Consider the following 27,957-nt stretch of genomic DNA (forward strand, 5'->3'; position numbering starts at 1 on the left):
GGTAATTATAGATAGTAATTAGAGGAAAATGCACGTCTGAACCCATTTTAGGAGCACTCGTTTACTTAAGAATATAGCATGCCTTATCCAAGTGCGTAACACATGCTGGTAGAAATAACTATCTTAGCCATACTTATTTTTCATGCTGTATTTGGGGAAAATGGACATGTGCAGAAACTGTGAGTACAATTAGCGTCAAGCAGATAAATCCAGCTAATCCTGTTTATGCTCTCTATCAAGCAGATGTGCCAAAATTGATGTAGACAAGCTCTTGGCTTATAATAATATTTTTAAGAGCTGTGTAGTATTGTTTTTGTTAAGACCTTTCTTAACGTTAAGTATAGTTAAAAATGGAAGAGGACCTAACACAAGTGCAGCCTACTTTATGAAGGTCCCTGCTCTGCTCTTATGGTGATGGAACAACCTGGCAGGAAAGATTATCTTTATTCCTTGTAATTAAATTGACTTGGGGGGGGGGAATACAATGGGAAGTGGGTGCTGAATTAAATAAATAGCATGATATCTAATGTATACTTAAACCCTTTATAAGAACAGATGGTACCCTGTATCCTTCTAGGTAATATGAGAGGATAGTTAATGTTTTGAAACAGCTAGGAATAATCAGTATGATACTAATGATAGTTCTTGAATGGAAAGAATTACTGTGTGGGGTTTTTTATAAAGGCAAGTTTAGCTTATTTAGAAGATTTTGAATATGGGAAATAAAATAGTTTCTTTTTTTAATGTAGTGAGAAGCAGGTGTTCAAAATTCCATAGATGCAGATGAAGTCAAAAGTTTGAAAGTTGAAAATGTATTTCGAATGTTAATGACATATAATCGTTGTACATCGCCATGAGCACCCATTGGATTGAAAAAGTGATTTTAGAATTGTAAGAAACAATGCACTGTGATTTCCATGGTGCTTGGGAGGAAAGGCTACATATCCATTCTAGTAAGGCTTCTCCATAAGATGTCAATCTAGAGTTTCAAGGAATGCCACCAGTCAATTATTTATTTTTACATTCCAGCACCAGCAACCAGAATAGCTGTAAGATAGCTTTTTATAGTAAGACAACATAAAAGCAAAGAAAAGGAAGCAGAAATACTTTTGGTTGACCAGTCTTTGTCTGTCTTATAAGTGGCATGTAACCAGAGGGATTTGTTCAAGATGCTCTCTTTGCTCCCTTGATTTGTTGGCCATGGGCCTTTGGCCGTGGTATTTCACCATCTGCAATACCAGCCTTAATGGCTGAAAGGACACACGAAAACCATTTTACTCAGGAGCAGGTGGCTTCCCTGCTGCATGGATACTTTATCATCTACTGCAAGGAGAACCTCTGAGGCATGCATGTTAAGAGAAGCTTATAGAATAGGCTACTTGCCTTGAAAGCTTCAAGAAGAGGTACGTGGCCACCTTGATAGTCTACTGCAACTGCTGTGATCATGTTTTATTCCACATTTTGAAGGCTGTGTCCACAGTGCAACAGAAGGTGATGAAGGAGGTTCAGCCTTTCGGTCCCGGAGTCTATTTGCTTGTTTTTGCTAATTTCATCCTAAGGGAAGACAATTAAAAGAATGGCTTCCTAATGATGAGACTGTTCATACTAAAGGCCATTGTTTAATGGTGACATTGATGGGGGGGATTGCTGTGGCTAAGGACAAGAATAAATCATAAAGTCCTATCAGAGTCCTTCTAGAAGAAATATGACTCCCTTAAAGTCAGCTATCCAATTTGGAGTCCCAGAGGCAGCCAAATCTTGTTTGATTTTTTTTGCTTCTGAGCAAAGAAAGGAGCCAATAGGTTGCATGTCATGGTAAACCCATTGTTACCAAAATGATGATTTGGCCACTTTGCCCCTCCACAATGGCATACCAAGGAAACACGCTACAATTCCTTAGTGTTGTGTCCAAACCAAGGTTCATGGTTTGTTTTCCTGTAAGCTATGAACAAACCTTGTTTACAGATCATGTTGGGAGTGAAACAAGACAATTATCCTTGGTTCAGACATATGTAAAATTAACTATGGTTTACTGTGACATGCAAATAAGCACTGTGTCTCTGTGGTGCAAGGAATTCTAGCCATTCTGACAAAGTTACTCAGTGACATATTGACTTGCATATAACCCATTTTGTGAGGGAAAACCAAGAATGGGAGAAAGGTAGTGAACCTGTGGTGGAGCTTCCATGATATATCCCGAAACTGCTTTTAAAAAAAAAAAAGATTTTGTGTGAGGGATTTAAAGAAGCACTTTTGGAACTGTATGTAAAAGGGCAGCTGCTATCAAAATTAGGCAGCGGTGGGGGAGGACGGGGCTTGCGCTCATAATTTTTTTACAGATGTAAAGGGAGATATTCATCTCTTGACCTTGTGAACCATTGGAGAAGGAGTATAACATAATGTGGAGGAGAGTAGCACAGTCCTTTCTGTGAAGAAGAAACAACTTTAAATATTACTGAGTGTGGTATGGAAGCAGCTGCTGTAAGTCCCACATGGTTACTAGCAATGTAGAGTCTGGTCCTCTCTTCACAGTTCATGAACAGCCCTTAAGTATCTCTAAAACTATTTTTTCAGGGATGCATTCAGGAAAAAAGTGATAATAATAGATATTTTGTATGTGCACTTTTAGTTAGGATGGAACCATAAGGGATTAAACAGTGATGTAGCATGAAAATAAACACTCTCTCTTTCTCCTTTGGGCAGGTGGTTCCAGTGTGGGCTTGACAAATGAAGAGGAATCTGTCGAAATGAAAGATGTATTTTCCGTAAAACTGAAACGCCGTCGTTTTGCTGGGCAGCAAAAAGGTGGCCTATTATTAGGTATCACAGTTTTTGTCTGCCTGAAAAAAGAAGGAAACAAACTTAAGGATTCTGTCATCAACTTAAGTAATTTAAGTGAGGACCATTGTTACCTGTGGTTTAAGCATTTGAAGGAAATTTTGAATGGTAAGCACTTTTCAGAAAGACTTTATTTCTATATTTTCTAAACATTCTTAACCTTAAAAAATCACAGTATGAGGCTGAACATGTTTACTGAGAAATAAGTCCTATTGATTTCTGTAGGACTTTCCCCCCAAATCAGTATACTTAGAATTGCCATCTTATTCTGTTAGTGACATATCCCACTTAGCTGACTTTAAATTAGTCTAAGCCTCTGTTAATATGTAACAAGAAACCAAACATTTTACTGCCCTGGCTCGCTAATAAAAGTCTGATTTATCACTACATGAACAAGCTTCAGGGCTTGCACACTCAATTTACCATTTCTCCTTTGGCACATCTGTGAGGATGAGATGGGAAGCTTTCACTTCTGTTTTCAACTAATTATAATTACTTGTTTTGCAGGAACTCAAACTGTGGTTATTCTTAACTGTGGTTTACAGAAGCAAGCAAATTTTGAACCATGGTTTACAAACCTGACCCGTTTCTCTAAATTGTAATTAACATTAAGCACATTTATTGGTTTGGACAAAAGACGTAAAATGCAAAAACTTCTGATCTCATTGCAACTGTGCTGGAGGGAGGGGTTGTACTGGTTGTTTTTGTACTGCTAAACTGGTTTAATGTCACATCAAAACACTGCCAATGCCTGGGCTTGGATAAACATAATTTGGTTTACCAGGCCAATATATGCATGAACTCTTTCATCTGCATATGCAGCTACTTCACTCCTCCCTTTGTGGCATGCAGCAATTAAACCAGCAAATCTCTAATTAACTAGAGTTTTCCATTTCATCAGAAGCAACGTCCTCTTTGAGGATAAGATGGATACTATTACACTAGCCATAGCAATATTCCTCTTGGAGGCAGTAAAAATCAGAAATCAGTATGTACAAACTAAAGCTACTCTGTTGGCTAGCAAGGCCGATCTTACACCTTAATAACATTTGATATACTATCATTGTATTTTGGGTCTATGGACTATAGTAAAGCTCTGTGTGTGATTTCAGAACAACCCAGTCTCATACAGCATGATTTGAAGTTTGTTTAGGATACTAACTTGCTCTAAAGTTGGTTACCATAGTTTCCTGGTTTGGATGAAATGAGAAACTATTGTTAATTAGATGCTTAGTGATTTGACTGTGGATTTCAAGGAAAAGGCTTTTTCATAACTTGAATTAATAAACAGATCCAAACCAGGCTATTTTCTAAGCTTGCGGCTGCCCTCAAACTGTGATTTGACAACGTAGGATCTGAAATGACGAGTTTGTGCTAACTCTGGTTTGCAGTAGATCTCTTGTTTAGAAATGCAAATATGATTTATTATTGCTATTCGTGGATTTATACCTCACTTTTTTTCTACAGAAGCACACCAGGAAAATGTATACAAAATGGAGATAGTACAAAATAATATAAAAGTACAGCCCCAAACCCAAACAAAATGCAACCAGAAAACAAAACAAACAAGGAAAACCAGCAGCAGTTAAAGACAAAGACAGCAGTGTTAAAAGCATGTGACACAATAGGAGACTGGGAGTCATGAGAATGCTTTCTCCTTCTCTCCTCTGGTTCCAGTTTGTTTTTCCATACTTACCGTATATACTTGAGTATAAGCCGAACAGAATATAACACCTAATTTTACCACAAAAAACTGGGAAAACTTACTGACTTGAGTATAACCCAGTTCACCACACCACAAAACTCCTGGTGGGTCAGAGTGCTTGTGTGCGTGTGCTCATGCGCACACGGCAGAGGGGGCTTCCCCCCCAGCCCCTCCTGACCCCTGCCTACTTAGGGTGCTGCTGAGAGGCAGAGGCTGGTGGCAGCAGCGGCTGAGGAAGAACAAGCAGCCTGAAAGGGCTGCTTTCGGGCTCCTCATTCCTCCTCCTCCGCCGACAACAGCCTCTGCCGCTCACAAGGGCAGGCACAGGAGCCACGCTTGGCAGAGCAGTGGCAGCACAAGCGGCGGCAGCAAACAGCTTGCTCCAACGAGGGGCTGCTGGAAATGCGCTCGGGTGGGACCCTCACTCAAGTATAAGCTATGGGGGGCTTTTTCAGCATAAAAAAAGTGCTGAAAAAGTCAGTTTATACACAAGTATATATGGTAGCCAGGTTCCTCCCAAACAATTGAAACATCCCTGCATGACTGCTGGGATAGCTCAATTGGAAGAGCATGAAACTCTTAATCTTAGGGTTGTGGGTTTGAGCCCCACATTGAGCAAAAGACTCCTGCATTGCCAACTTGACAATTCTATGGTTCTCTACCCTTCCAACTCTACAATTCTATGGTTTTATGAAATAGTAAGATAAAGCGTCGAAAACCAGATAAGGTTTGTTTCAACACAGCCATATTTCCCTTTTTTAAAAACCTGTGATAATTTTTGGTTTAAATTAAAACTACATAATTTAAGCAATCTCTTAGGAAAGATTTTTAGTCTAAATTTTTGCTTGACTTTAGCAGTGAGCAATATAGAGCTATGCTTTCAGTATAAAAATTAAGAGTGCCTGTTTTATAGAAGAAATTTGTTGCAGAAGCTCCTTTTACAACATGCATCTCACACCAAGTTTTTAATGTGAGCATCGAAAGCTTCATGCGTGAAGGTTTAATTATCCCATTAATGTTATACATTAACAGTGTAGCATCAACAGTCGTATATCTCTAGTTAGCATGAAAAATGTTTATTCACATCATTACTTCTGTCTTTATGTAGCAGTTTTCTTATTGCTTGTTGTATAAAATATTAATAACGTATGTGACAGTGACATCATTTCAAGCCCTTAACTTTTGTAAACATAAGCCTGCTGCCATAAAACTAAACAGTGAAAACAGCACAGATGTGTGTCTGAGGATAGCGTCTCTGCTGCCCTATGAGCTTTTGTTTTCAGAACTCCCTGATTAACCCCTACCTTTCATGGTTCATTGATTCACTGATAGATCAAGTTTAAACTAGTGCATATTAGCACATTTGTTACTACCAGAGGAACAGTTGGCTATTTTGTTTTAAAGTCCTAGTTCACTTTAGCAAAGGAAGCTACAATGAGCAATTCAATAGAACATAGGCTATAATGATGCCAAAGGCTACAGCACTTATATGCCGGTAATGAGACCTGAAACTATTTAACATTATTAGATTATAAAGTTGTTTTCTATAAGACTGCTGAATAATATATTTTGGGAATCGAGATATCGAAGCAAATTTTACAAACCCTTTGGGAAATCATTTTAAGGTTTTATTGATGTTTCTGCAAATCATTTTGCTGCTTTCATATATAACAACTTCCAACTCATAAACCATTGGTTCTTAGACTGAGAACAAGCCTTGTACCCATGCATGTCCTTTTGCCACCCTCTTGTGTACACTATGCATGACCAGTTTTAGAAAAGATGTGGTTTGTTAAGCCATGGTTTCTCCACTTAGATGTTATGGTTAACTCTGGTTTAGCAAACTCTAATATTAAATCTGGATCCACAGTGTGATGGGATGGAGGAGAGCATGTCAGGGCCCCTAACCCCAAGGGCCTCCAGTACTTTGAGAAGATTCAGAGGAAGATGAGGTACATGCTGCTGCCTCCAGGGAATAATCTTCAGTAGCTTCTCTCTAGCTTTCTTTGCCGGAGGACGTGGACCTGAAGACAAAACCCCAGCAGCACACCCCTAACCCCAAAGTAGCTAATGGATACAAAATTAGGGAAAGGCCTTTAGAAAAGCAGAGTCCCCCTTCAGGTAGATAGTCATCGTATCACAGGCCTTGTTAGCCTACATAAGGCTTCGGGTGGCAGCATCCCTCTATAGTTGCAGTAGGAGGGAGAGCTCCAACTAGCTGGCCCTAGAGTGATCTGTCCTTGGTCCTGACATCCCTGATCTCTGCTTGGAGACTTGACATTATTTTGCCTGTCCAGGAAGATCATACCTGAGTGTGTCCATTTCCCCTGCAAGCCTCAAGTCCCAATGAAACAATACAGTGCACCAAAACAAAATTTATTTTTGGTGTGATAAACCATAGTCCTTAGTTAAGAGTCCTGGATAGCTCAGATGGTTAGAGCATGGTGCTGATAATGCCAATGTTGTAAAAAAAAAATTGTAGCTGTTGTTTTATTTTTGGTGTGTGTTTTTTTCACTGAAAATTATGGGGATATCAGAGAGGGGCAAATAACTGCTAAACAAATGATCCTTTGGATTATCACCTGATGTGTACATGATTAGAATCGATGATAAATAATGTTGTATGGTAGGTGAAAGTTAACAAGATAATTTATTTTTAAATGCTGTAGTGATAAAAGATTATCAACAAGACATGTTGTTTCAAAATGTGTATTTTGGCTTTCATCCCCCTCCCTTACTCTCATACCTCTATTTTATTGATCCTTTTAATCAAGGGCAGATTTCTTTTGCACCTGTGCACCTTCTGTGTGGCATGAAACATAATCTGCAAATCCTTAAAATTGTAGTATCGAATCTCCGCAGCAAATGTGAAGGGGTACTGTTATCAAATCCTTGCTGACAGGCACTTCCTTTTTTTAAATTCTCAGGAGAATATTCTCTTCTCACTTGATCTCCCTCCTCCTTTCAGGTTTGAACCATGACCTAAAACCTCTTTCGTGATAGCTGTCACATAATGCTCTTGATGAGGGTGACTGACTCATTTGTACTAGTTATTCTTAGCAGTAGAGATGCACAAACAGGTCAGTTGCTCCAGTTGTTACAGGATTACGTAGATGGCATATATAAGTAATGAGCAGCTTCGTGCAAAAAATAAAGAAAAAAAGATGTCCACAGACACAAACCAGAATTTGTTGTACCTTTCCAGGATGCATATTCATCTGCAGGTGTTAATGTTTGCAATCCATGCTTTTATTCTTTTGGAATGCTGTGTGTTCAAAGTGGTTTGAATTAGCCTTAAAAACCCTGATGTGGTTTTTTCCTTGTGTTTTTTTTAAAAAAAGGTTTTCCGAATAGGCCAAAGTCATTAAAGGTGTTTGTCAATCCAAATAGCCATAGAAAAGAGGCTGCTCGCATTTATCATGAACAAGTTGCACCTCTCTTTAAGCTTGCTGACATCAGGGCTGACGTTACAGGTAAGATGCTTTGTGGAACATGATTCGATCCATTTTTGGAGGTAGCATCTCCGCAAATGGGTCAGTCCGCATTTAATGTTTCTATTTTAATGACATCACTTAGCACACATGATTTTAAAGAAATAAATTCCTTGTTAGCTAAAATTATTTTGTGTTGATGTTGATTGGTTTATCTTTTAGTTAAATATTTTCATATGATCTTGCTTTGTTGAAATACCTTTCTCCATCCTGTTTATTACTGAAGTTATAGGAAATTAATGAAAAAATTAGTACAATATGTTATTCACTAACCCTGCAAAAGGCAGACTTTCTAGGGAGTAAGACAACAAACCTGTACACAATCAAACTGGGAGTTAGCCCCACTGAACTCATTGAAACATGCTTCTGGGTAGCCATGCAAAGGATTGCACAGTGATAGAATGGAAGCAGTCTAATCAATTACTCAACCCCAGGTCCAACCTTATACAGAGTTGCATTCCAATTATGAGTGCCCCCTATGTAGTATCAAATATTATATTATACAGTTATATTTCCCCACCTATGCATTGTCACAAGCACCTTTGTATCAGGTGCACAGCACTTTCTTTCTGTTCCTCTCTCATAAAAATCAACATATGCAGTCACACTCATACACACCCCAGATGGGTTTGCAGGCACAAACCGTAGTAGACTGTGTGTTGGGGCAGAGGCAATTCCACCAGACCTGGAAGGTGTGCCACTGCTGCTTTTATTGGGAGAGGTGAAGCAAGGAAGATGGTGCAAATATACTTGCAGGACCACTGAATCGGCTTCATTGGTGTGTTTGCACCATGCCAACCTCGCCACTGCATTGCCCTTTCCCCTTCTGGTAAGTAGCAATGACTTACCTGCCGGGAGGTCAGGTAAGCAGCTCTGAACCATCATGCTGGCTCCTAGTAGGTATGCGAACACACACAGAACATATCCTTTCCTCTCTGCTCCAGCACTAAGATAGGAATGGCTAGAAAGTTCACTCTGCCTACCTTTTAGAGAGGATCCCTAGGCTGCCATTTACTATCCAAGAGCAGGCAGAGGGCTTATCTTTCATCTTAGCACTGTGCTGCTGTTGACCTATGATATCAAGTAATTGGCAGGTGGATGCAGTTTGCCTGAAGCTGCCTTGCTGGTGAAATTCAGAGACCTGGTGGACCTAACTAGGCCTACAGGTCAGAGGTACCCCATGACTGCTCCATCCAGAGATCCCTGGGACTAGCTCTTCCACTTGCTTAGATGCTGAATAGATTATTCAGTTCTGACAGGCCCAGTAGTGTTTTTGGCTCGGTCCTCCTACCTTTCCAGACAGGTGAACAGTGCTTTCAGAGCTGAAAAACTGCTTGCTGGTACATGCCTGGTGTATGTGTACGAAACATGTACTCTGGAGATAAATGTATACCATGACAAGGACATGCAGAAGAAATCTGGAAGAGTTTTTATGCATTCACACTATTCTTGCTGAAGAATTGTGTCCTTTTATTATTAAATCCCAAACTATCTTATCGTAAAGTCTATTCATAGCATATTGCTATGGTTAGTGGATAACACTCCTCCTACAGGTTAATTTGGCAAATGACATGTACTTCGGTTTTGTCAGATAGAATTTTATCAAACCAAGAAATTCTTCTGCTGTGTATTAACTGACACAGATTGCACATGGATATATGAAATTTTATTTTTAATAGTAAAATCATAAAAAATGTGCACTAGGAATTTATGCAGAACCGTGCATCAAGAAAAAACATGCTTACTGTTTTTTTAATTAAAAAAATAAGTGTGTTACCTTTAAATTAATTCATCCTTCATAGAGTTTATGTTACTCAGCCAATCAGAGGAACAGTCTGTAAAGCTGAGATATATTTCAGTAGAGCAGGAAGACTTTAATTAGTAGACTGCCAGAATCTTTTTTGTGGTGAAACCCCTTCAGTCTTTATGTGAGCAAAACCTTTCTTCACAAATCTAAGATGAAAGTAAGGCTTGTGAGGGTCCTTCGTTAAAATGAAAACTCCATACTATAAGCTAAATTCTGCAACCTGCATAATTTAAGCATTTGGCTATATTTGCTTATTTTGATTTTGCTGAGGCATTTTTGTTTTAAAATTCTGGATCTGTTTGCTGTCCCAGGCTCCTTCGGGAGCAAGGGCAGAATATAACTTCAATAAATAAGAATGATTTTAGGAAAATTTATACTTCTGTTACACACAATGCTGCTAAATTTTGCCGTGCATCATCACCATTATTATTACATTTATTAGATGCTTTTTCTTGCTGCTACTCAAACCAACTTTCAAAATAAAATAAAATTGAATGAAACACTAAACTATGGTTTAATGCTGTGAGAAGAGACCTCAACTTGTTTCCTCCTCTCCTCCTTGGGTGTGGCACACAGGGGAAAATCAAAGCACCTGCCCCTGTTTTCAGTTAATGGTGGTTTGTCATTATGTTTAAAGGCTTTGCTTAGTTTTTAGCGATTGCATATCCAAGCTGGCCATTGTGCATGAGCTTGGCTTGTTTGGATAAACCATAGTTAAGTCCACCCGCCATTTTGATTCAGCCATAATGGAAAAACTGCAGTTAGCTGGAAAAAAGAAAGCCAGTGCTTCTGATATCTCACTTCTGCCTACACATAGCCCTAAACAAGGCGAGAGCAAAACTGGATTCAGACATAATCTCACTCTCACTCTCGTCTTGGCTTCTGACTATTTGCATTCGAGCTTATTGGTTCATATTTGCCCTTCATGTTGGCCAGTGAGGGTGCCAAAGAAGCAGGGAAATGTATACCTAAGCATGTTTTGAGTACATGATTCCTGAGCCTTGCTAAGTCATGCTAAAGAGGGGATGCGTAGAGCTATAAGAGCATTTCAAACTTGACTCCCAAGAATTGTAAAAAAATCTTTGTAGCTTCTGGCATGATTCTAGCTTTGCAGGCATATATATAAGCAGGGGGCCCTTCTTTCTACCCATCTCTACAGCTTGAAGGGGTGAGAAACTTGTTTACACATTAGTGACAGTGCTACAAAGCTGCTTCTGGGCTCTTCACTTTGCACTCTTGACCTTTTAAGACTAAAGGTCAAGGGTTTAGCATATGTAAAGATAACATGTTATGCTGTTTTGTGGCTGGAATTCCCATTTGCAGCCTCAGGTGAGAAACTGTGCTATGGTGTTCTGCTCCGTTGGTTTTTTGTTTTTTGCTTTAGGACTTTGCTACCCATCCTAATGAAGCAGGCAGGAGGCCAACTCTAAGGCAAAATACAAATAATGATGTGTTTATGAGTTGTTTTTAAATAACCACCGAGTGAGCACAACAATATTTGAAAGCACTGGAGAGTGAGAATGTACTCTCACCAAAGACAGACAAGCATGAAAGATTAATGTAATCTTGCATATAATAATGCACATTCTTACACAAAAAATCCATCTGGAGGTGTCATGTCAGTCAGCAGAAATCTTTGATGAGAGGATGCAGCTGGGCTGTCTCTTCTGGCAAAGATGCCCTAGAAAATGCTAAATGTGGTTATGATGCCTGATGCCATCTGCATTATGCCAGTTTAGTCTTTCTTTGCCGGATTTGCTGTACTGCGTAGGATATCAACAAACAGAGACAGCGATGTAGAGTGACAGATTCCTTTTCTCCAGAGGCTACAGACTCTGGTGTATACTTGTACCGCCACCCTCCTGTGTTATATTCTTTCGTTACTGGTCTCCGGTCTTTGTTGTTTCCATGGTTAACTTGTCCAAGTTAGAAATGCGCATTTACCGATGCAAATACCATTTCGTTTTCAGATAATTCAATTCTGTGTGGTGTGATATGATTGCATCTAGTAGAAGATGCCAGTTTATTCTTGTGCAGACGCTTGCACTTCAAACATCTACAACTATAAATCCCAACATAACCACTGTATCGCTATGGAAAGAGCAGATAATGCATATAACCGAGTATCCACATAATCCTAGTTTACGAATTTGCAAACAAGTAACTGACTTTTTCTTGTTCAAAATATAAGGGAGAAGTAGTGCCCATGATCACAATCCAGAAACAAAAAAAATGATTAGTTCTGTCTACCCACTGGGGCTCTAGAATATATTTGTGTTTCTAGAATGACAGCCTGGCATGCTGAGTGGCAAATGTGCTTTTGATAGTCAAGAGAACTTAGTACTTGGCATAAGGATCTCCTAATCTAAGTGAAAACCCCCAAAGATCTCCTGGGCATAGCTCTCTGAATTGTGAATTATGACTTCCAAAACAGATTTGTCAATTTACACTGAGAAGTTGAATGTTGCTGAAATTGTCTGTTTATGCATTATATTTCATAGTTACAGAATATGAAGGACATGCTCTTAAATTACTTAAGGAATGTGACCTGACGTCATTTCATGGGTAAGTTTAACTTTCAACTGCTTTCTTCTACTGCAAGGATGCTGCTTATTCCAGGAAAGGGTAATCAGTGGCGTAGGCACACAGCTTATTTTTAATCTTGGGATTCTATCCCTTGCATCATGTCTCAGAGTTTTCCTACAAACCCATTATTCAGTGCAGGCATTCCTGTGCACACCCAAAATTACCCCGCCACCATTTGACTCCCTACCAAATCAATCAGTCTGGGTTCACAGAAGCTCTCTGTATCATAGCATCCACAGGCTTTTCTATTGAGCTGGCTAATTTCAGATTTCCCCAAATGAAACAGGTTTAGGGTTTCATAATATGTAATTCAAGCAATTCTGAGTTACGGTTTTTTATTAGTTTAAGCACATTATTGTTCTTATTTATTTCTTAGGATATTTTAATTAATTTAGAATCTTAATAAATGTTCTTAAACCCTCAGACTTGAACAAGACAACAAAATAAATTTCTCTTTCAAATAGCCAGTTAATTGAAACAGTTAGTGGTGTTCAATAAATTACCACTTGAGGCTTTTTAAAGATAGGCTGTACCAGCTTGCACTAATTTTTATACTTCTGGATGCTATGCAAAAGAGCTGGGAGTAGAAAGCATATAAGCTTGCTCAAAATTTTGGGATCAGCAAGCCAACATTAAAGATAGCTGTGCATATAGTTGTTCTAATTCTAGCTGTCTAGCTATATCTTGCCCTTCCTTTTAGGAGTTCAGGGCAGTGCAAATGGCTTTCCCACTCCCCATTTCATTCCCTCAACTCTGTGAAGTACATTAGGCTAAGAGATGACAGTGACTGGCTCAGAGGCACCTAATGAGCTTCATGGGTAAGTCGGGATTTGGCCCTTGCCTCTGAAGCCTTAGTTCCATACTGTAGCCACTATAAGTAAGCTGGCTACTCTCTAACATAGCTGTTAAAGGCAACACAAATATGTCTAATGGCAGAAGCGGAATAAAATTCACAAGCAAAAGGTATGGGATTTGACAGTTCATGTGGTACAGCTGCTACGAGACCAAGCTACTAATCTGGCAGTCCCTGGTTTGAATCTTGTTTCTGCCATGAACACAGTGAAGGTAAGCTAGGCTGTGAGACTGCCCATAATGTCCCCTAGTGAGCTTACAATCCCCTAGTGAGCTTACAAAGTATTGCCTTGAATAGATACAAATGGCAGAAATTTGGGTAAGATAGCGAAGTGTCTTTGTTAATAACTCTGGTTTGTGTTGCATTTTGTTTGCATGTGTAAGAGGTAGGGGCTCTTATTTTTATTGGGAAGGCTGGATGATGCAACTAGATCAGCAGAGACATTTTTACTGCTGCTATTATTGGTATATTAGTGTTTCCTATTTTGTATGGTTTTTCCTATGCTGTAAGCTCCAGTTGGGAAGTTGCTATATTTTGAACACTGCCATAGAAATTAGTTAAATAAATAGTTTAAGGGAATGTGATGAAAGTCGTTTTAATGGTTAAATAAATGCTACAATCACACACTAGTACAAATTGGGCGATATTCAACTTAGTCACACATAGACCTGTTGAAATCAATGGACTTCATTTGCATAAATAGCATTGTGTAATTGGACTAATATGGGATATTGCCCGTTGACTGCATGGCTGCTGGGAGAAGTGCAGAGAGCAGAAACGCCATGGTGCACCTGTAGCAGCAAATCCGGATGCCTTCATCAGCCCCACCTGCAACGAAACAAGTCTCTACCATATTGGCAGCAGGCACTGTAACTCTCAAACAGTTTGACTTTACCCCCAAAGGTGCACTCTTCCATTATCTCCCAAGACAGATGGATGCCAACAACATATTAACAAGGGGGAGGGGATGAGAACAGCACACTTATCATATTTGTAAAGCTCAAAAGAAGTCAAAGCTATGTAGAAAATTGTTCTGGAGCATATTAGTTCAATAAGCTGTCCTAGAAAGATTATAATCTGTTTCAGCTTGATCATATGTAATGCCTCGCACTATCTTTAGCCTGAAACTAAATGTTTTTTGAACTAAATTGTAATGAAGAGAGACCCGCCACTGTTTTGCTGCAGGGTGGTTTGCGTTGGTGGAGATGGGACTGCCCATGAAGTTGCTCATGGTCTTCTGCTTAGAGCCCAGATGGATGCCAGGAGGGATGTTGATGACATAATTGCACCAGTTACAGCACAAGTTCCTCTTGGAATAATACCAGCAGGTGAGAGTATATAAAGCAATGAATACAAAAAAATGGTACACATAGTTTTTATGGTATTGTGACAGAATCACTTTCAGATTTGATACTGTCTTTGGTTCAGTTATATTGTTCTCTGCTTATTGTTTGATTTATTTCTAAAACCCCAGTTATTTATTTTTGCTACTGGCGCAGTCCATATTCTTTACATGGCACTCTGGAGATGCCCATCTTTTCCTCACAGACATAAGTATGGCCTTTGTAAACCCAACTTTGATTCTTAAGTGGAGAACCATTTATGGGAGCATGGACAAGTTGCTGATCTCCATTTATCTTTCTGAGTAGTGGTTGGATCATGGCAGACTTCATGCACCATGCTGGGTTACCATGGAGGAATATGCATGTAAAGGGCAAGATGTAGAGGCAATGGCTGGCTTCACCATTTCCCCCACACTGTGATTTTTGCATCACACACACATGCACACGCGCACACACACACACAAACACACACAAACCAAAAATTATGAAACCAATATCGCAACATTGATTTCAAACCGGTTTTGGAGGATATATTGATATATTGCCTGGTCCTATTCTCTATATTAAATATAACTTGGGTATTACAAGTGAGAGAGATACTGCAAGCTGATGTGACTAATTTAAATTGGTATCTAACTCAAGTGTTAATTATTTTATCATGGATATGCTGCAGTCAGTCTTGAGTGACATGCTTCATGCTATAACAATGTTAGTTTTATGCAGAATGACAAAACCCGAGTTTTAACTTAGCTGGTTATTAAAATCAATTCTGAGTAGAAAACTAACACCCAGTTCTAGAATGTTAACAGTCATTCAGCATTGTGCTAAATTGTAGTTTTCCTTGAGAAAAAAGCGGAAGAAAGGTTTCATTAGACCAACATAACAAGCTACTATACTGTGGTCAAAATAAAACCAGTCGGATGGAGGAAGCCTGTGGTGGTACTGCTGGCTATTTAGGAATAGTGTTTGTTGCTATGGGAACTAAGGCTCAGGAACCGTACAGAGGGATTTGGAGAAAACTGGAAGGACTGGGGGAAAGCAGATTAATTGTTATGAAATTGTTATGAAACAGAGGAATTTTATATATATTGACTGTAAATCTCATAGCCCTGAGATTTACGTTATTTCCTGCTTCCAATTAATTTGTGGAGAATAATATATTGTTAACGAGATTTTCAATTTCCATGATACTTTGGGCAAAGAACCACAGCGTTGGTGCAGCTTTCGTGAGATTCTTAGATATGCTTGACTAGGAAGTCATTACATCACATTTATCTGTTTGGATGTAGTGGAGACATTAACAGACTTATGAATATTCATGTTGTCTGGTTAATTAAGTTAATTGTTCTGCAGGAGTGCTTGCACTTCCAAAGACATTTCCCCTCACAATTTCTGTCTGGTACCTTCATCAGTCAGGCTTTACATGAACTGGTACTTTCCCCCTTTCTCCCACACTTTAGCACCCTTTAGGAGAAGGTTTGGTGACCAGGAACAGAAGCATTGGAACAGAAGTTTCATTTTATTGGTAGTGTTGTCCATTTTAAAAAATGTGTCTTTTGTAATATGTTGGGAAACACCACAACTTAAGAAGCCGCAACATTGCCATTAATAAGCAGTCTTTTAATTACCTCTGCACAGTGCTGTCACTTGGGAAATGAGAAATCCATTGGCTTGGATCCAGGATACGTTAGTTGTGCTTAGTTCCCATTGAAATCTGTGGAACCTAACATAGCTGTGATTAAATTTTTAGATTGATTTTAATGGACCTTAGTGCAATTAGGACTGCAGCCCTATACATAGTCACCTTTGGAGCAAGTCCTGCTGAACTCACTGTGACTTATGAGTATACATGTATGTTAGGATTGTGTTATAATTTAGCCTAGATCCAATCCTTTATTTCCATGGAATAAGTAGCCTTTAGTTACAGTTATTTCTTTGTATGCTAGTATTATTGCTGGGACCAAATGCACGTTGAGCACAGTGCAATAATAATATCACGGGACTGCAGAAATAATCAAAATAATACTTTACCTGGAGCCTTTGTTTCATGGAGGGAGGCTGCATAGTGTAAAATATTTAATTAGACTTTGAATCTTTCACACAAGGATTGCTGAGATCCAAGGGTTTTATGTACTTTGACCTTGACATAGCATAACTTCTTATGTCAAAAAAACACAACTGGAGCTTTTCCAGATGCATGTTTAGGATCTGTGTAACAGACAAGTTAGCTGTTGGAACTCACTCTTGTCCTAGATTAAAGCCAGAGTAGTAAATGGGCAAGAATTGTCTTTCACAAGGAGGTACAGTGGAACCTCGGGATATGTACCATCTTCCTTACGAATGCTTCGGGTAACGAGCTCCGCTAACCCGGAAGTAGATGCCCCTAGTTGCAAACTTTGCCCCAGGATCAGAGCGGAAGTCGTGTACCAGCGGCACGACAGCAGCAGGAGGCCCCATTAGTGAAAGTGCTCCTCATGTTAAGAACAGTTTTGGCTTAAGAACAGACATCCGGAACGAATTCAGTTCATAACTGGAGGTAGCACTGTATGCTTCAAACTGTATGCTTCTTTAACATCTGGTTGTGAGACACTGCCATAGCCCTACGTTATAGAAATCAATCCACTTGGGCAGATGCTTTTACTAAAGGAATTCAGCTCCCCACTGGCTTAGAGGATTCATTTTGCAATATTCTCTTTTGTAGAATTATCTTATTCACTTTGCTTTCATTCTTGGACACATTGTTGAATATTTACAGGTTCTACAAATATTTTGGCATATACTGTGAATGGCATACAACACACAGTAACTGCAACACTGCACATAATAATGGGTAAGTATCCTATATCCGAAATACTTTAGGAAAATAATTGATTTTTTAAAAAAATGCTAATTTCCATTAGGAGGAGCACTCACACTTCTAATATACAAAGGTGAAAAGACTGCATTTGCATGAGGAGGGTGGAGGGAGTTAATTTCCAATCTGCCAGGCAGGATGATTTTACTTTTTTTAAAAAAAATTCTGTACCACCCTTTGTCCAAAGATCACAGGGCAGTTTACAATATCCTCTGGTAGGATGTGACTAGCTCTACCTCTTTCCTTCTCCTGTCTTTGTGCATGTGGGTTGAGGAAGAGAAACATTTGCATTCAAGTTACTTCAGAACCATTTTGCATTTAGTAATATTAGTTTCAAATAACGATGTGGCACTTCTTAGTAAGATGCTTGGCATTGTTTTCTCAACATGAATGCACAATGCCATTACTTGTTAATTTCTGGAATAAAACCGAACAATAGCTTTGTTTTCAGTATGCATTACAGTTAAAGAGAGGACCACTTTTAGGCATTATAATTACTGCTAAGCACGGCGCCTGCCTTTCGAAGAGAAGATTACTTTGAACATTTCTTGCCATTGTTTGGAAAGAGGGTTTGTGACAAATGGTCCACTTTGCACTCACATTCTTCCTTTGGCCTATTGAGAACTGCATACTCTTTCTTTCACAGCTTGGTCTCCCACTTAAGTGACACTGACTCATTGTCCTACTGTGACAATGGCTCAAAGGACTCTAAGGAATGCTCTTATTTTGTGTGTTCTGCCTGCCCCCATTCCTTACTACTGTTCTATTGTTACACATCCTCTTGTGAAAGGGTGTAGCAGTTGCTAATCTTGCTAGGAGGGCATTAGAGGCAGTCTCACTCTTAATCTCAGGGTCGTGGGTTTGAGCCCCACTTTGGCCTAGAAAAAGGGACGCGGGTGGCGCTGTGGGTAAAACCACAGTGCCTAGGACTTGCCAATCGTATGGTCGGCAGTTCGAATCCCCGCGGCGGGGTGAGCTCCCGTCTTTCGGTCCCAGCTCCTGCCCACCTAGCAGTTTGAAAGCACCCTTAAAGTGCAAGTAGATAAATAGGGACCGCTTTATAGCGGGAAGGTAAACGGCGTTCCGTGTGCTGCGCTGGTACAGGCTCGCCAGAGCAGCCATGTCACACTGGCCACGTGACCCGGAAGTGTCTGCGGACGGCGCCGGCTCCCGGCCTATAGAGTGAGATGAGCGCACAACCCTAGAGTCTGTCAAGACTGGCCCGTACAGGCAGGGGTACCTTTACCTTTACCTTGGCCTAGAAAATCCTGCATTGTAGGGTTTGGACTAGATGACTTGCATGGTCCCTTCCAACTCTGCAATTCTCTGATTCTCTCTCTCTGAATTTTGAGTCTGAAATCGCAGAGTATTCCAGATTCATGCTCACATTCTGTATGCCTTGTGCCAAAGCCTGTTCCATGAATAATTGGTGGGTAAACATTTAACTATGAAAATAAATTTCTTACTGACTTATACATAAGACTCTCACTTTATTGGGAAACAGTGGGTATGGGAGTAATTTCTGCCCTAGAAATATGTTTGAAAGATAGGGTAGAAACGCCCGCAATCAGTACAAGTTTTGCTCAAAATAAGCTATGTTTATTTGCAGGGGGAAAGACAACTCAGTCTAATAAAGGCACATTTAAATCAATGTGCTCTTTGTTTATTATGTTATGTTCACATGTTTGCTTTGTGTTTGTGCTATTTTACCTAAATTCTAAGTAAACTGTCTACTTTATAGCTGAAGGTTACAGATTTTCCACCTTTATTGGGTTAATTGGAGTGACTTTCTGGAGTTAGAAAACAGAACATTTTCAATCATCTAGGAATTTAATAATGACAGAAAAGTATATAGGGGTCCTGACTTTGCAGATATTTTAATTGCCTTTTAAAATTGATAAATACTGAGGACTCTCATTTGGTTGTGGGCCACCTTGAGCCCTGTGATGAAAGTTGAGGAAAAATGAAATAATATGTGTATGGTACCATTTCAGGGCATGTACAGTCAGTGGACGTGTGCACTTTCAGTAGTCCAACCAAGCTACTTCGCTTTGGGTTTTCATCAATGTTTGGGTTTGGATCAAGGGCTCTGGCTTTGGCTGAAAAGCATCGCTGGATGCCATCAAGTCAGCGAAAAGATTTTGCTGTGCTCAAGACACTGGCAAGTCTGAAGTACGATGAATTTGGTTTTTTTAAAAAATTATGTTTGTGTTAGTTTTTAGTTTTGTTTTGTTTGTTTGTTTGTTTTAAAAAAGAGTTGTACCTTTTGGACCAAAACACATGATTTCATATTATTACCAGTTTGCAAAAGTTTAATGATTGTAGTTGGGTAGCATCAGTAGATATTATACAGATAATAATGACCAGTGGTGGCTGACCAGTGGAATTCCAGCTGTGGTTGGGTCATTTCCCATCAGCCCCAGCCAGCATGGCTGATGGTCAGGGATGGCTGAAATTGCCATCCCACAATATCTGGAGGGACACAAATTAGGTACTCCTGATCTAGACTAATAACTACTGTTGGGCTGCAATCATACCCAGCTTCGTGTCAGTAAACCTCTCCAAATTCAGTTCTCCAAAACCAGTGGGATTTACTGTGACATAGATATGTATAGGATTGCACTGTAAACCTTACAACACAGTAATGTGAAGGGTAAAAAATGTAATTGTTTAAACCTTGTTGTGTGCACACCTAATAAACATAAGATAAGATATAATAACTTATATCTTGTTCTGTCCTTAGACCAGAATATTGTGAATTATCATTTCTACCTTTGGAGCAAGATGCTCAGGGGGAAGATAAGTAAGTAAGACTCAGACAAACAACCACAAGTCTGTATATTCCAAACTTTATCCTATAACAGTTGCAACCCAACTTCAGCTAAGTTGTAATGAATGTAAGCACTGTTTGATTTCAATGCAATTTAAATGTGACAAGCATTAGTTGGATTGGGACCATTGTATTGCGGATCATGTTTTCTTAAAGAAAATGATTAACCATTCACTTAGATATTATTGTTTCCGGTTTTATTATAAGCAGTTCAGAGCTGTCACCAGCACACTCCACCCCGAAAGCTTTAATCAGAATTCCTGTTGTTTTAGAAATAATGTGCTTAAGATCAAAATGAAATCCCACTTTTCTTTCAAACAATAATTTGCATTTCCTAGCTGAGTGTTCAATTAAATCACAAACATGTTGTGCTTGTTTTTATTTTTTGTTCCACATCATTCCGTGCCCGTTAATTATTTTATCTGATGCGTTTATTTTTAGAAAGCAGCAAAAGAGACTTAAATCTGGTAAGTTTCCAAGTTTAATCACTTAGCAGGAGAATTAGGTTTTACTCGAAGTAATACGGTGTGGTGTTATATTTAGACAGCAGGGATCACTGGCGCAGAATCCAGGGTCACTTCCTGAACGTGAGCATTATGGCAATCCCTTGCCTCTGCTCAATGGCACCAAGAGGCTTGGCACCTAATACCAGGTCAGTAAGGATTTACAGAATTAGAGTAATGTCTCTAAATTCTGACAACTTATTCTAATGCCTTGGCTTTCCCAAGAATGCGTGCTTGTGTCATGAACAGTCTAGACCCTCTGAGGTTCATGGGGGGGGGGGGATGAAGATAGTTGAGTTGGACTACCATTGACTCCCTAATCTCAGGAATTGTAATCAGTTTTTGGAGCAGGCAGCTGAGGTCACCCACCTAGAAATAATCATTGGATAATTACAGTGATTAAATTAGTTTGCAAGTCTGACTTAAGTGGTAGTCATCAAGTAATAATCTCCCTGGGGCTTGTTGATAGGAAATCTAGTTCTTTAGATCTGACTGATTGATTGTTTCAATACTTTTCTTTCTTTGCAGTTTTCAGTATTTGTTACTACAGTAATGTCATCATGACAGTAAATCAGTCAGATCTTATTATCAGAGATTCTTTGACATAGTTTGACTGCAGTATTTGCAAAACTTTTAAGATTTTTATGGTGCAGAAGACAAGCAATCTTAAGATTTTCTACTGGAGCTCACAATCTCAGGGTAGATATCAAACTCTGATTGTGAGAATTAACTCTTTGGGTCCTCATCAGTTTCTTTAGTGTTCCCCAATGTGGCCAGTATAGGATCCTTGCCAGAATCCACAAAATTACTGCATTTCCTTCAGGTCAAGTAAGTTGAAGCCCTTAAGGGTTTGACTTGCTAGTAGCTGCCACTACATGTTACAACATCAGCATCTTATGCCATCAGTGGGACTGACTTGCATATGATTGCACTCCCACTGTACATACAGTTGAGGAATTGATCCAGCATGTGTTTCCTTTTCCTTTCTTGTAGTGCCTCCTACCTTTCATTTTGGGTAGAGTGTCTGTTTTGCCTAGGCTGAATTTGTGGCAGGCATTGGATTTAGTAACAAAGTAAAAAGGGTCATGTAGAAATATAGTTAGAATGGTATTTTAACATACAAAATTGTACGGATACAGAAGACTCCCAAGTTTAGAACAGAAACTATTGGTTAACATTATGTTTACAGAACTGAAGAGTGTGCCAGTGTTTTCCTGTTCCCACCTCTGATTTTACCAGAAGGGTGTTTTGTTATCAAAGCAAATCACAACAGGTCAATTACTAAAGGCTGCCCCAAATGAGAAATAAGGAAAGACAATCAGCAGTGTAGAGGTTCTTGGACTGAGCATTTAAATTTTAAAATATTGGCATGGTAGAAGTAATGGAGCCAATGAAGTAGTTCCATTATTTAAAAAATTGTTAGTTTTTATTTAATTCTGAAAATAAGTATAACCCGTAACCTCGCTGATAATAAAAATAGATGATTCTGAATAAGTCAACAGGAGATCAAAGATAATTGTGTTAATTCCATACTTTACTGAACTATGCCATTTTTAGATTGAATGATGGAAGCATGGCACTTATTGTTGTGCGGAACACTTCTCGTCCGGAGTTTGTTAAGCACCTGAAAAGATATGCTAGTATGAAAAACCAGGTAAAGGTTTACTCTTATTACCTCTGCAACCCAAACTCGTTTTGATTAGATTTCTTTAATCTCTGTGCCCAACAGAGGACACAGAAGATGGAAATGTTCACAATAAATCACCCCTCCCCCCCAAAGAGTATCTAAAACATAACATGATGAAGCAGACAAAACTTTAAGATGGGAAGTAAATGCTCCAGGAGATAGTAGTGCCTTGGTAAGGAGACTTAACCTCCTGTCAGAGTAGATTAGCCCACTTTTATCTGATTTTTGAAAATCACCAATCAGACTAATACCGATTAGCCTATTTCCACCCATCTGTTGTGGTTTAGTTATATATGGTTCTTATATACAGGAGTTACTAGAGTGTAAAGCTGCTAAACTGATTTTAAAAGGGGGGAGGTAAACCAGAAACACTATTTTATTTAAACAGAGACTTCACTGAGATTAAGGGCAAGTGGAGACCCTACGTTTTGTGGGTGGGATTTATTTATTTTTAGTTTCACCTATATGCAGAGCATAGGTGGACAAACATACACAAGCAGCAGGCAACCCAGTATCAAACACCACAATTTATCCACAAAGCTTCAATGTACATGTTTGAGAGTGCATACATGTGTGCATATCTACATACACAAACACACAGACGCACACACAGCACTCCTCCAGTTCAGTAGATCTGGAGTCTTGGTGCTTATCCAGATTCATTCTGTAGTGCTCAGCAATGAAGAACATCACATTAAATTGGGTTGGGAATCCATATGTTTTGTTGGGCTCTCAGCAGCCTCAGCCAGCATGGCAAATGGTTTGGGATGATGAGAGTTGTAGCCCAACACCATCCGGAAGACCGCTGGTTTCTCCCTGCCCAACCCCAAGATTTGGAAAATGGTATTCAAGAGTTACAGGGGATGAAGTACTATTCTAAATCAATGACCAGTGTGTTGAGTCTCCAGGCTAAGGCTCATTGTCTTTGGGCACAAATTCTGGCTGATAAAGTGAACTGTAATGTGGGGCTTGGTGCAATGCATTGCTGCTTTAAATCCAAAGGAAAAGAATGAGCTTTCCTTCAGCTTATTGAAGTGGGTAAGACAAGTCTTCTCTAGGAGTTGGGTAAGACAAGTCTTCTTTAGGAGTTATTGGTAGCAGGAAACATGAGAGCAGGGGGAACATAGGCTTTCTTTTGCTTTTAAAACTACATGTTTAAGGAGATGCAGATAAACTCTATGGAGTCATTTGAGATTATTACTCCATCTTTTTTCTTTAATGAAATGAAAGCATAAGGTAACACCAATCCTATAAGGAGAGGGGGAATGTCCTGTTATATTTACAAAATTGTATCTTCTGTTTTTGTGTGTTAGTTCAATTTTCCATTTGTTGAAGCTTTCATTGTTGAAGAGGTAAAAGTCCAATCAAGAACTAGAAAGGAACGCATCACTAGAGACAACTTGAATTCCATAGATCCTGAAGAAAAGAACTACCCATGGAATATAGATGGAGAGTTAATGGAATGGCCATTGGAAGTTTGTGTCCGGTAAGGTGACGTGTAGTGATATGTGATTGATTGATTGATTGATTGATTATGATTGATTGTTGTAAGCCCTAAGTGGTCCATTAATCGATGCCTGCTGTTCCTCTGCTTTTTAAAGTTTAGTATGCTATAGTTCAAGACTCTGAACTAGAGAATTGGCAAGTTTATCAAAAACCATGTTGTTTTTTTGCTTAATCCCTGCGGTTTTGCTCCATTTTCTGTACAGTCCTGATGCTATTGTAGCTCTGCAGGTGCACACACAGAATGCAATACTGGAATTCCACACTGTGCTTCTGCATGAGTCTTTCTTTAGCCACTACAGTGGTACCTCGGTTTGCGAACTTAATCCTTTCCGGAAGTCCGTTCTTAAACCAAAACTATTCTTAAACCGAGGTGCTCTTTCCCTAATGAGGCCCTCTGCCGCCGGTGCCCTTCCACCGTTCAGATTCCATTCTTAGACTGAGGTAAAGTTCACAAACCGGGACACTATTTCCAGTTTTGGGGAGTTCTTAAACCAAATCATTCGTAAACAGGACTGCTTTTAAACCGAGGTACCACTGTATTCCATTAAGCAAAGTACTTTTGCCTTTTTCCTGGGACACAGTGGCGTAGCGTGGGGGGTGCAGGGGGGGCCGGCTGCACCGGGCGCAACATCTGCGGTTAGGGCAAATCCACAGGTTAGGGGGCGCAAATCCACGGGTTAGGGGGCGCAAATTACTTGCCTTGCCCCGGGTGCTGACAACCCACGCTACGCCACTGCTGGGACATTGGTAATATTGGGATCCTTGGCTGGGGTCTTTGCTTTGACTCCAGCCTGATGCTGCTGGCTGAACCCTGCTCAGTGCCTTTTCCTCTGCCGCCTTTATCTAGAACCGTACATGGGATGGGGAGAGCTTCCACAATAACTAGAAGTCGAATCACACCAGCTCGCACCTGTATGTTGCCATTGTTGACCACATGTGAATTTTTGTAGGGTACAGACTGCGTTCTGTGGATGTTAGGCCCGTATCCAGTGCACCAGAATTGGGCAGTGCAGACTTAACATTATACCAATCCCTTATTATGAAATATGTGCCTAGAGTTTAATGCTGAGTGACACATTTCAACATCATTTTATGATACATTGTTCTCTTTAATAAATGCTTTAGGCCATATCTAAGCAAATCGCATAGCCCTGTAGGCCAGAAAATGTCACAAAATTGCAGTTGGATTTTACTTCCTTGCTGCATTCTGTTCTTGTGCCTGTTGTGATTGCATAGCAAAACCTTCAGCAGGCCATTGAAACCAGTATGAGATTCATGCTGTAGTCCAGTTCTAGCTGATAACATTGGTTTACTTCTCATGAAGGACAGACTTCAAAATCTCTGTCCTTGAAATTTCACTTGTGCTGTATTTAGTAGTGATGCTACATAGTTCAGAGTCAATTCAGTTTTACCGAGCTTGCTTGCTGAATGAATGACCCATTCTTATTAATTCCATACACAAATATCCCAGGCACTAAGGCAGACCCATATAATCTAGGAAAGTAACTTTATGAGAAATGTTTAGATTGTAATAGGAAGAGGATTTTTAAATTTTCTGTAGTTTATCCTGTGTGTAAATCAGTGCTCAGATAAAATGCCATAGCAATACCGCAGAGAAGTAATGGATTTCCTGTTTTCTTCCTATTACCAGGGTACATCCCCAATTAATTAATCTATATGGCAAGAGTGTTGATGCAGTGGATAATCCAAAAGGATCATGCAGCTGTCTTTAGAAACAATCTAGGAAGAGAAATTATGGATTTTGCTGCTAAATCGAACAACTCAGTTGTATAGGATATGACTGATGCAGATTGAAACCCAAGCTTGGATGAAGCAAATCCCCAACACATACTTATTTCTGCAGGAAAACTGAATGATTTTTATATACTTGATTGACATTTTTCAGAGACTGAGGAGAGAGGCTGCAGGGATATGCTACTCAGATAAGGAAGGTGTGGGAGGATGTGGGTTTGTGTGTGCCCTTCACCAGAAGAGAGAGGCCCTGGAAATTGGGTTCTGTGGCTGTTTTTCTGCTTCTTTCAAAGTGGCAGTAGGCAGAACATTTAAGCCTCTCCACCTAAGCACACTTTAGGCAGGGTAGCATTCTTCATCCAAGCTCCCATGCATTGCTCAGTGAGTCTAGCTTTCCCCATTACTTTTTATGACTTCCATTGTTTCAGTTCTGCAAACCATTCTGCACATTTCAGTACTGCTGAAAAAAGTGTGTTCCATTAAACATTTAAGAAGACTCTTAAACTTTATGCCATCTTCAGTCCCTCCCTAAAGCAAATAATTAAGAAAAATGCTTATTTTTGGATTGTGGCCCTGTGAGAGCCAATTACAGTTGAGTAAACATGTTATAGCATAACTGTACTTGCACCTTTTGGCTGCATTCCTGTGCACGCTTACCTGAGAGTAAGTCCACTTGACTACAGTAGGATTTTCTTCTTATTGAATATGATTGCACCAGTAATCTTCAAGGTGGGGGCGAGGCAACAAAACTAATCTTGCCAAGTAAGTATTTTAGTGTAATTCCTACTTCTCCTAAGTATTCTGGAATAATTTGACAAATACTTCAAATACAAAAAAAGTGAATTTATTGAAGTTGGACTCTGAGCACTTACAAATGATATGTGGATTTAGTTATTTTTAACTGGCAGAGCATTTTGAACTGACATGGTATCAGATCCTATTTGTATGCAAACTTTTATTGTTATTTTCATAACGACACTTTTATCCTTGTTTGTAAGTTAAATTATGACAACTTTCTAAATATTTGTGCGTCATTGAATTGGTAAAAAATGTAGATCCAGGTCACTTTTGTGCAATGTTTCAGAGTGTATAATGCTGTTTTAAACTTTGAGGTATACTTTGCGACAGCACAATGATTTGGGGGTTAAAGTGCAGTGTTTCACCTATGTCTCGAACCCTATTTTAAAAGATGATAATTAAAATATATTGAACAACAAAATCTGCTCTAAATATAATTTCAGACTTCCTTATATAAACCTGCTCTTAAACACAATAAATAGAATGGAAGGAATACGACTGCTGATCAATCAAAGAAGTCAGTGGGAGAAGAATTACTTCAATATAATTTTAATTTGGATGCTCTAATTGGATATAGCTACAAAAAAAATCTGGCAAACTGGAATCTAAAGACTGCACATTAAAATATATATATCATAGATTCCTGGTTCTGATGGTTTTGTTCCATGAACACTCGCAGCTTCAGTTCACAGAAGGTGAGCTCCGCATAGGTGTTGGGGCAGCTGCCTTGTGAATGGAAACTCCTATTCGCAAAGGATCCTGCAGTCTTGAGTTTCATAAGGGGCAGACCTATCCAAGCTTCTGAAATGCTGGAGAGATAGAAACCTCTCCTTTTAGGGGTAGCCAGCAGAAACCCTGAAATGAGGGAGTTTGGGGACAGGGCCACCTCAAAATCCTGTGCTGAATCTCATCCACCATCACCAGGGAAAGGGCCAAGGGCTTGGATTTACAGTGGTACCTCGGGTTACAGACGCTTCAGGTTACATGCGCTTCAGGTTACAGACTCCGCTAACCCAGAAATAGTACCTCGGGTTAAGAACTTTGCTTCAGGATGAGAACAGAAATCGTGAGGCGGCGGTGCAGCAGCAGCAGGAGGCCCCATTAGCTAAAGTGGTGCTTCAGGTTAAGAACAGTTTCAGGTTAAGAATGGACCTCCGGAATGAATTAAGTAACCCAAGGTACCACTGTACTCCTAAACCACTGTCACCTTCAGAAAGTAGGTGCTGTGTTGTGGCACAAATATCAATTTCACATGCATATGCTGGGGTATAGAGGAGGGTGAAACAGCTGTGCTCATGTTGCGTCTTGGGTCCATGTTTGCCCTGGAAAAATGCCCTATTTGTTTGTAGCCCTAAAAGTCCACGATAATACGGGAAAGACAAAGGCCATACAGTGATTGCACAG

General features: G+C 39.6%; 1 protein-coding gene across 1 annotated transcript in view; it reads left to right on the forward strand.

Annotated features, from left to right (window-relative positions):
- Nucleotides 1-26,974, forward strand: part of CERKL (CERK like autophagy regulator) — a 39,423-nt gene extending 12,449 nt beyond the window's left edge. The window contains exons 2-13 of the mRNA XM_028748195.2: nucleotides 2,704-2,946; nucleotides 7,885-8,016; nucleotides 12,343-12,406; nucleotides 14,466-14,608; nucleotides 17,379-17,453; nucleotides 19,472-19,649; nucleotides 20,221-20,280; nucleotides 20,749-20,774; nucleotides 20,851-20,959; nucleotides 22,368-22,464; nucleotides 23,811-23,983; nucleotides 25,655-26,974. Coding sequence (XP_028604028.2) covers nucleotides 2,704-2,946; nucleotides 7,885-8,016; nucleotides 12,343-12,406; nucleotides 14,466-14,608; nucleotides 17,379-17,453; nucleotides 19,472-19,649; nucleotides 20,221-20,280; nucleotides 20,749-20,774; nucleotides 20,851-20,959; nucleotides 22,368-22,464; nucleotides 23,811-23,983; nucleotides 25,655-25,736 — 1,382 coding nt within the window. The 3' untranslated portion in view covers nucleotides 25,737-26,974. The remainder of the gene's footprint in view (nucleotides 1-2,703; nucleotides 2,947-7,884; nucleotides 8,017-12,342; nucleotides 12,407-14,465; nucleotides 14,609-17,378; nucleotides 17,454-19,471; nucleotides 19,650-20,220; nucleotides 20,281-20,748; nucleotides 20,775-20,850; nucleotides 20,960-22,367; nucleotides 22,465-23,810; nucleotides 23,984-25,654) is intronic.
- The last annotated feature ends 983 nt before the right edge of the window (nucleotides 26,975-27,957 follow it).

Source organism: Podarcis muralis, chromosome 1 (genome assembly GCF_964188315.1).
Source record: "Podarcis muralis chromosome 1, rPodMur119.hap1.1, whole genome shotgun sequence".
Taxonomy (NCBI): domain Eukaryota; kingdom Metazoa; phylum Chordata; class Lepidosauria; order Squamata; family Lacertidae; genus Podarcis; species Podarcis muralis.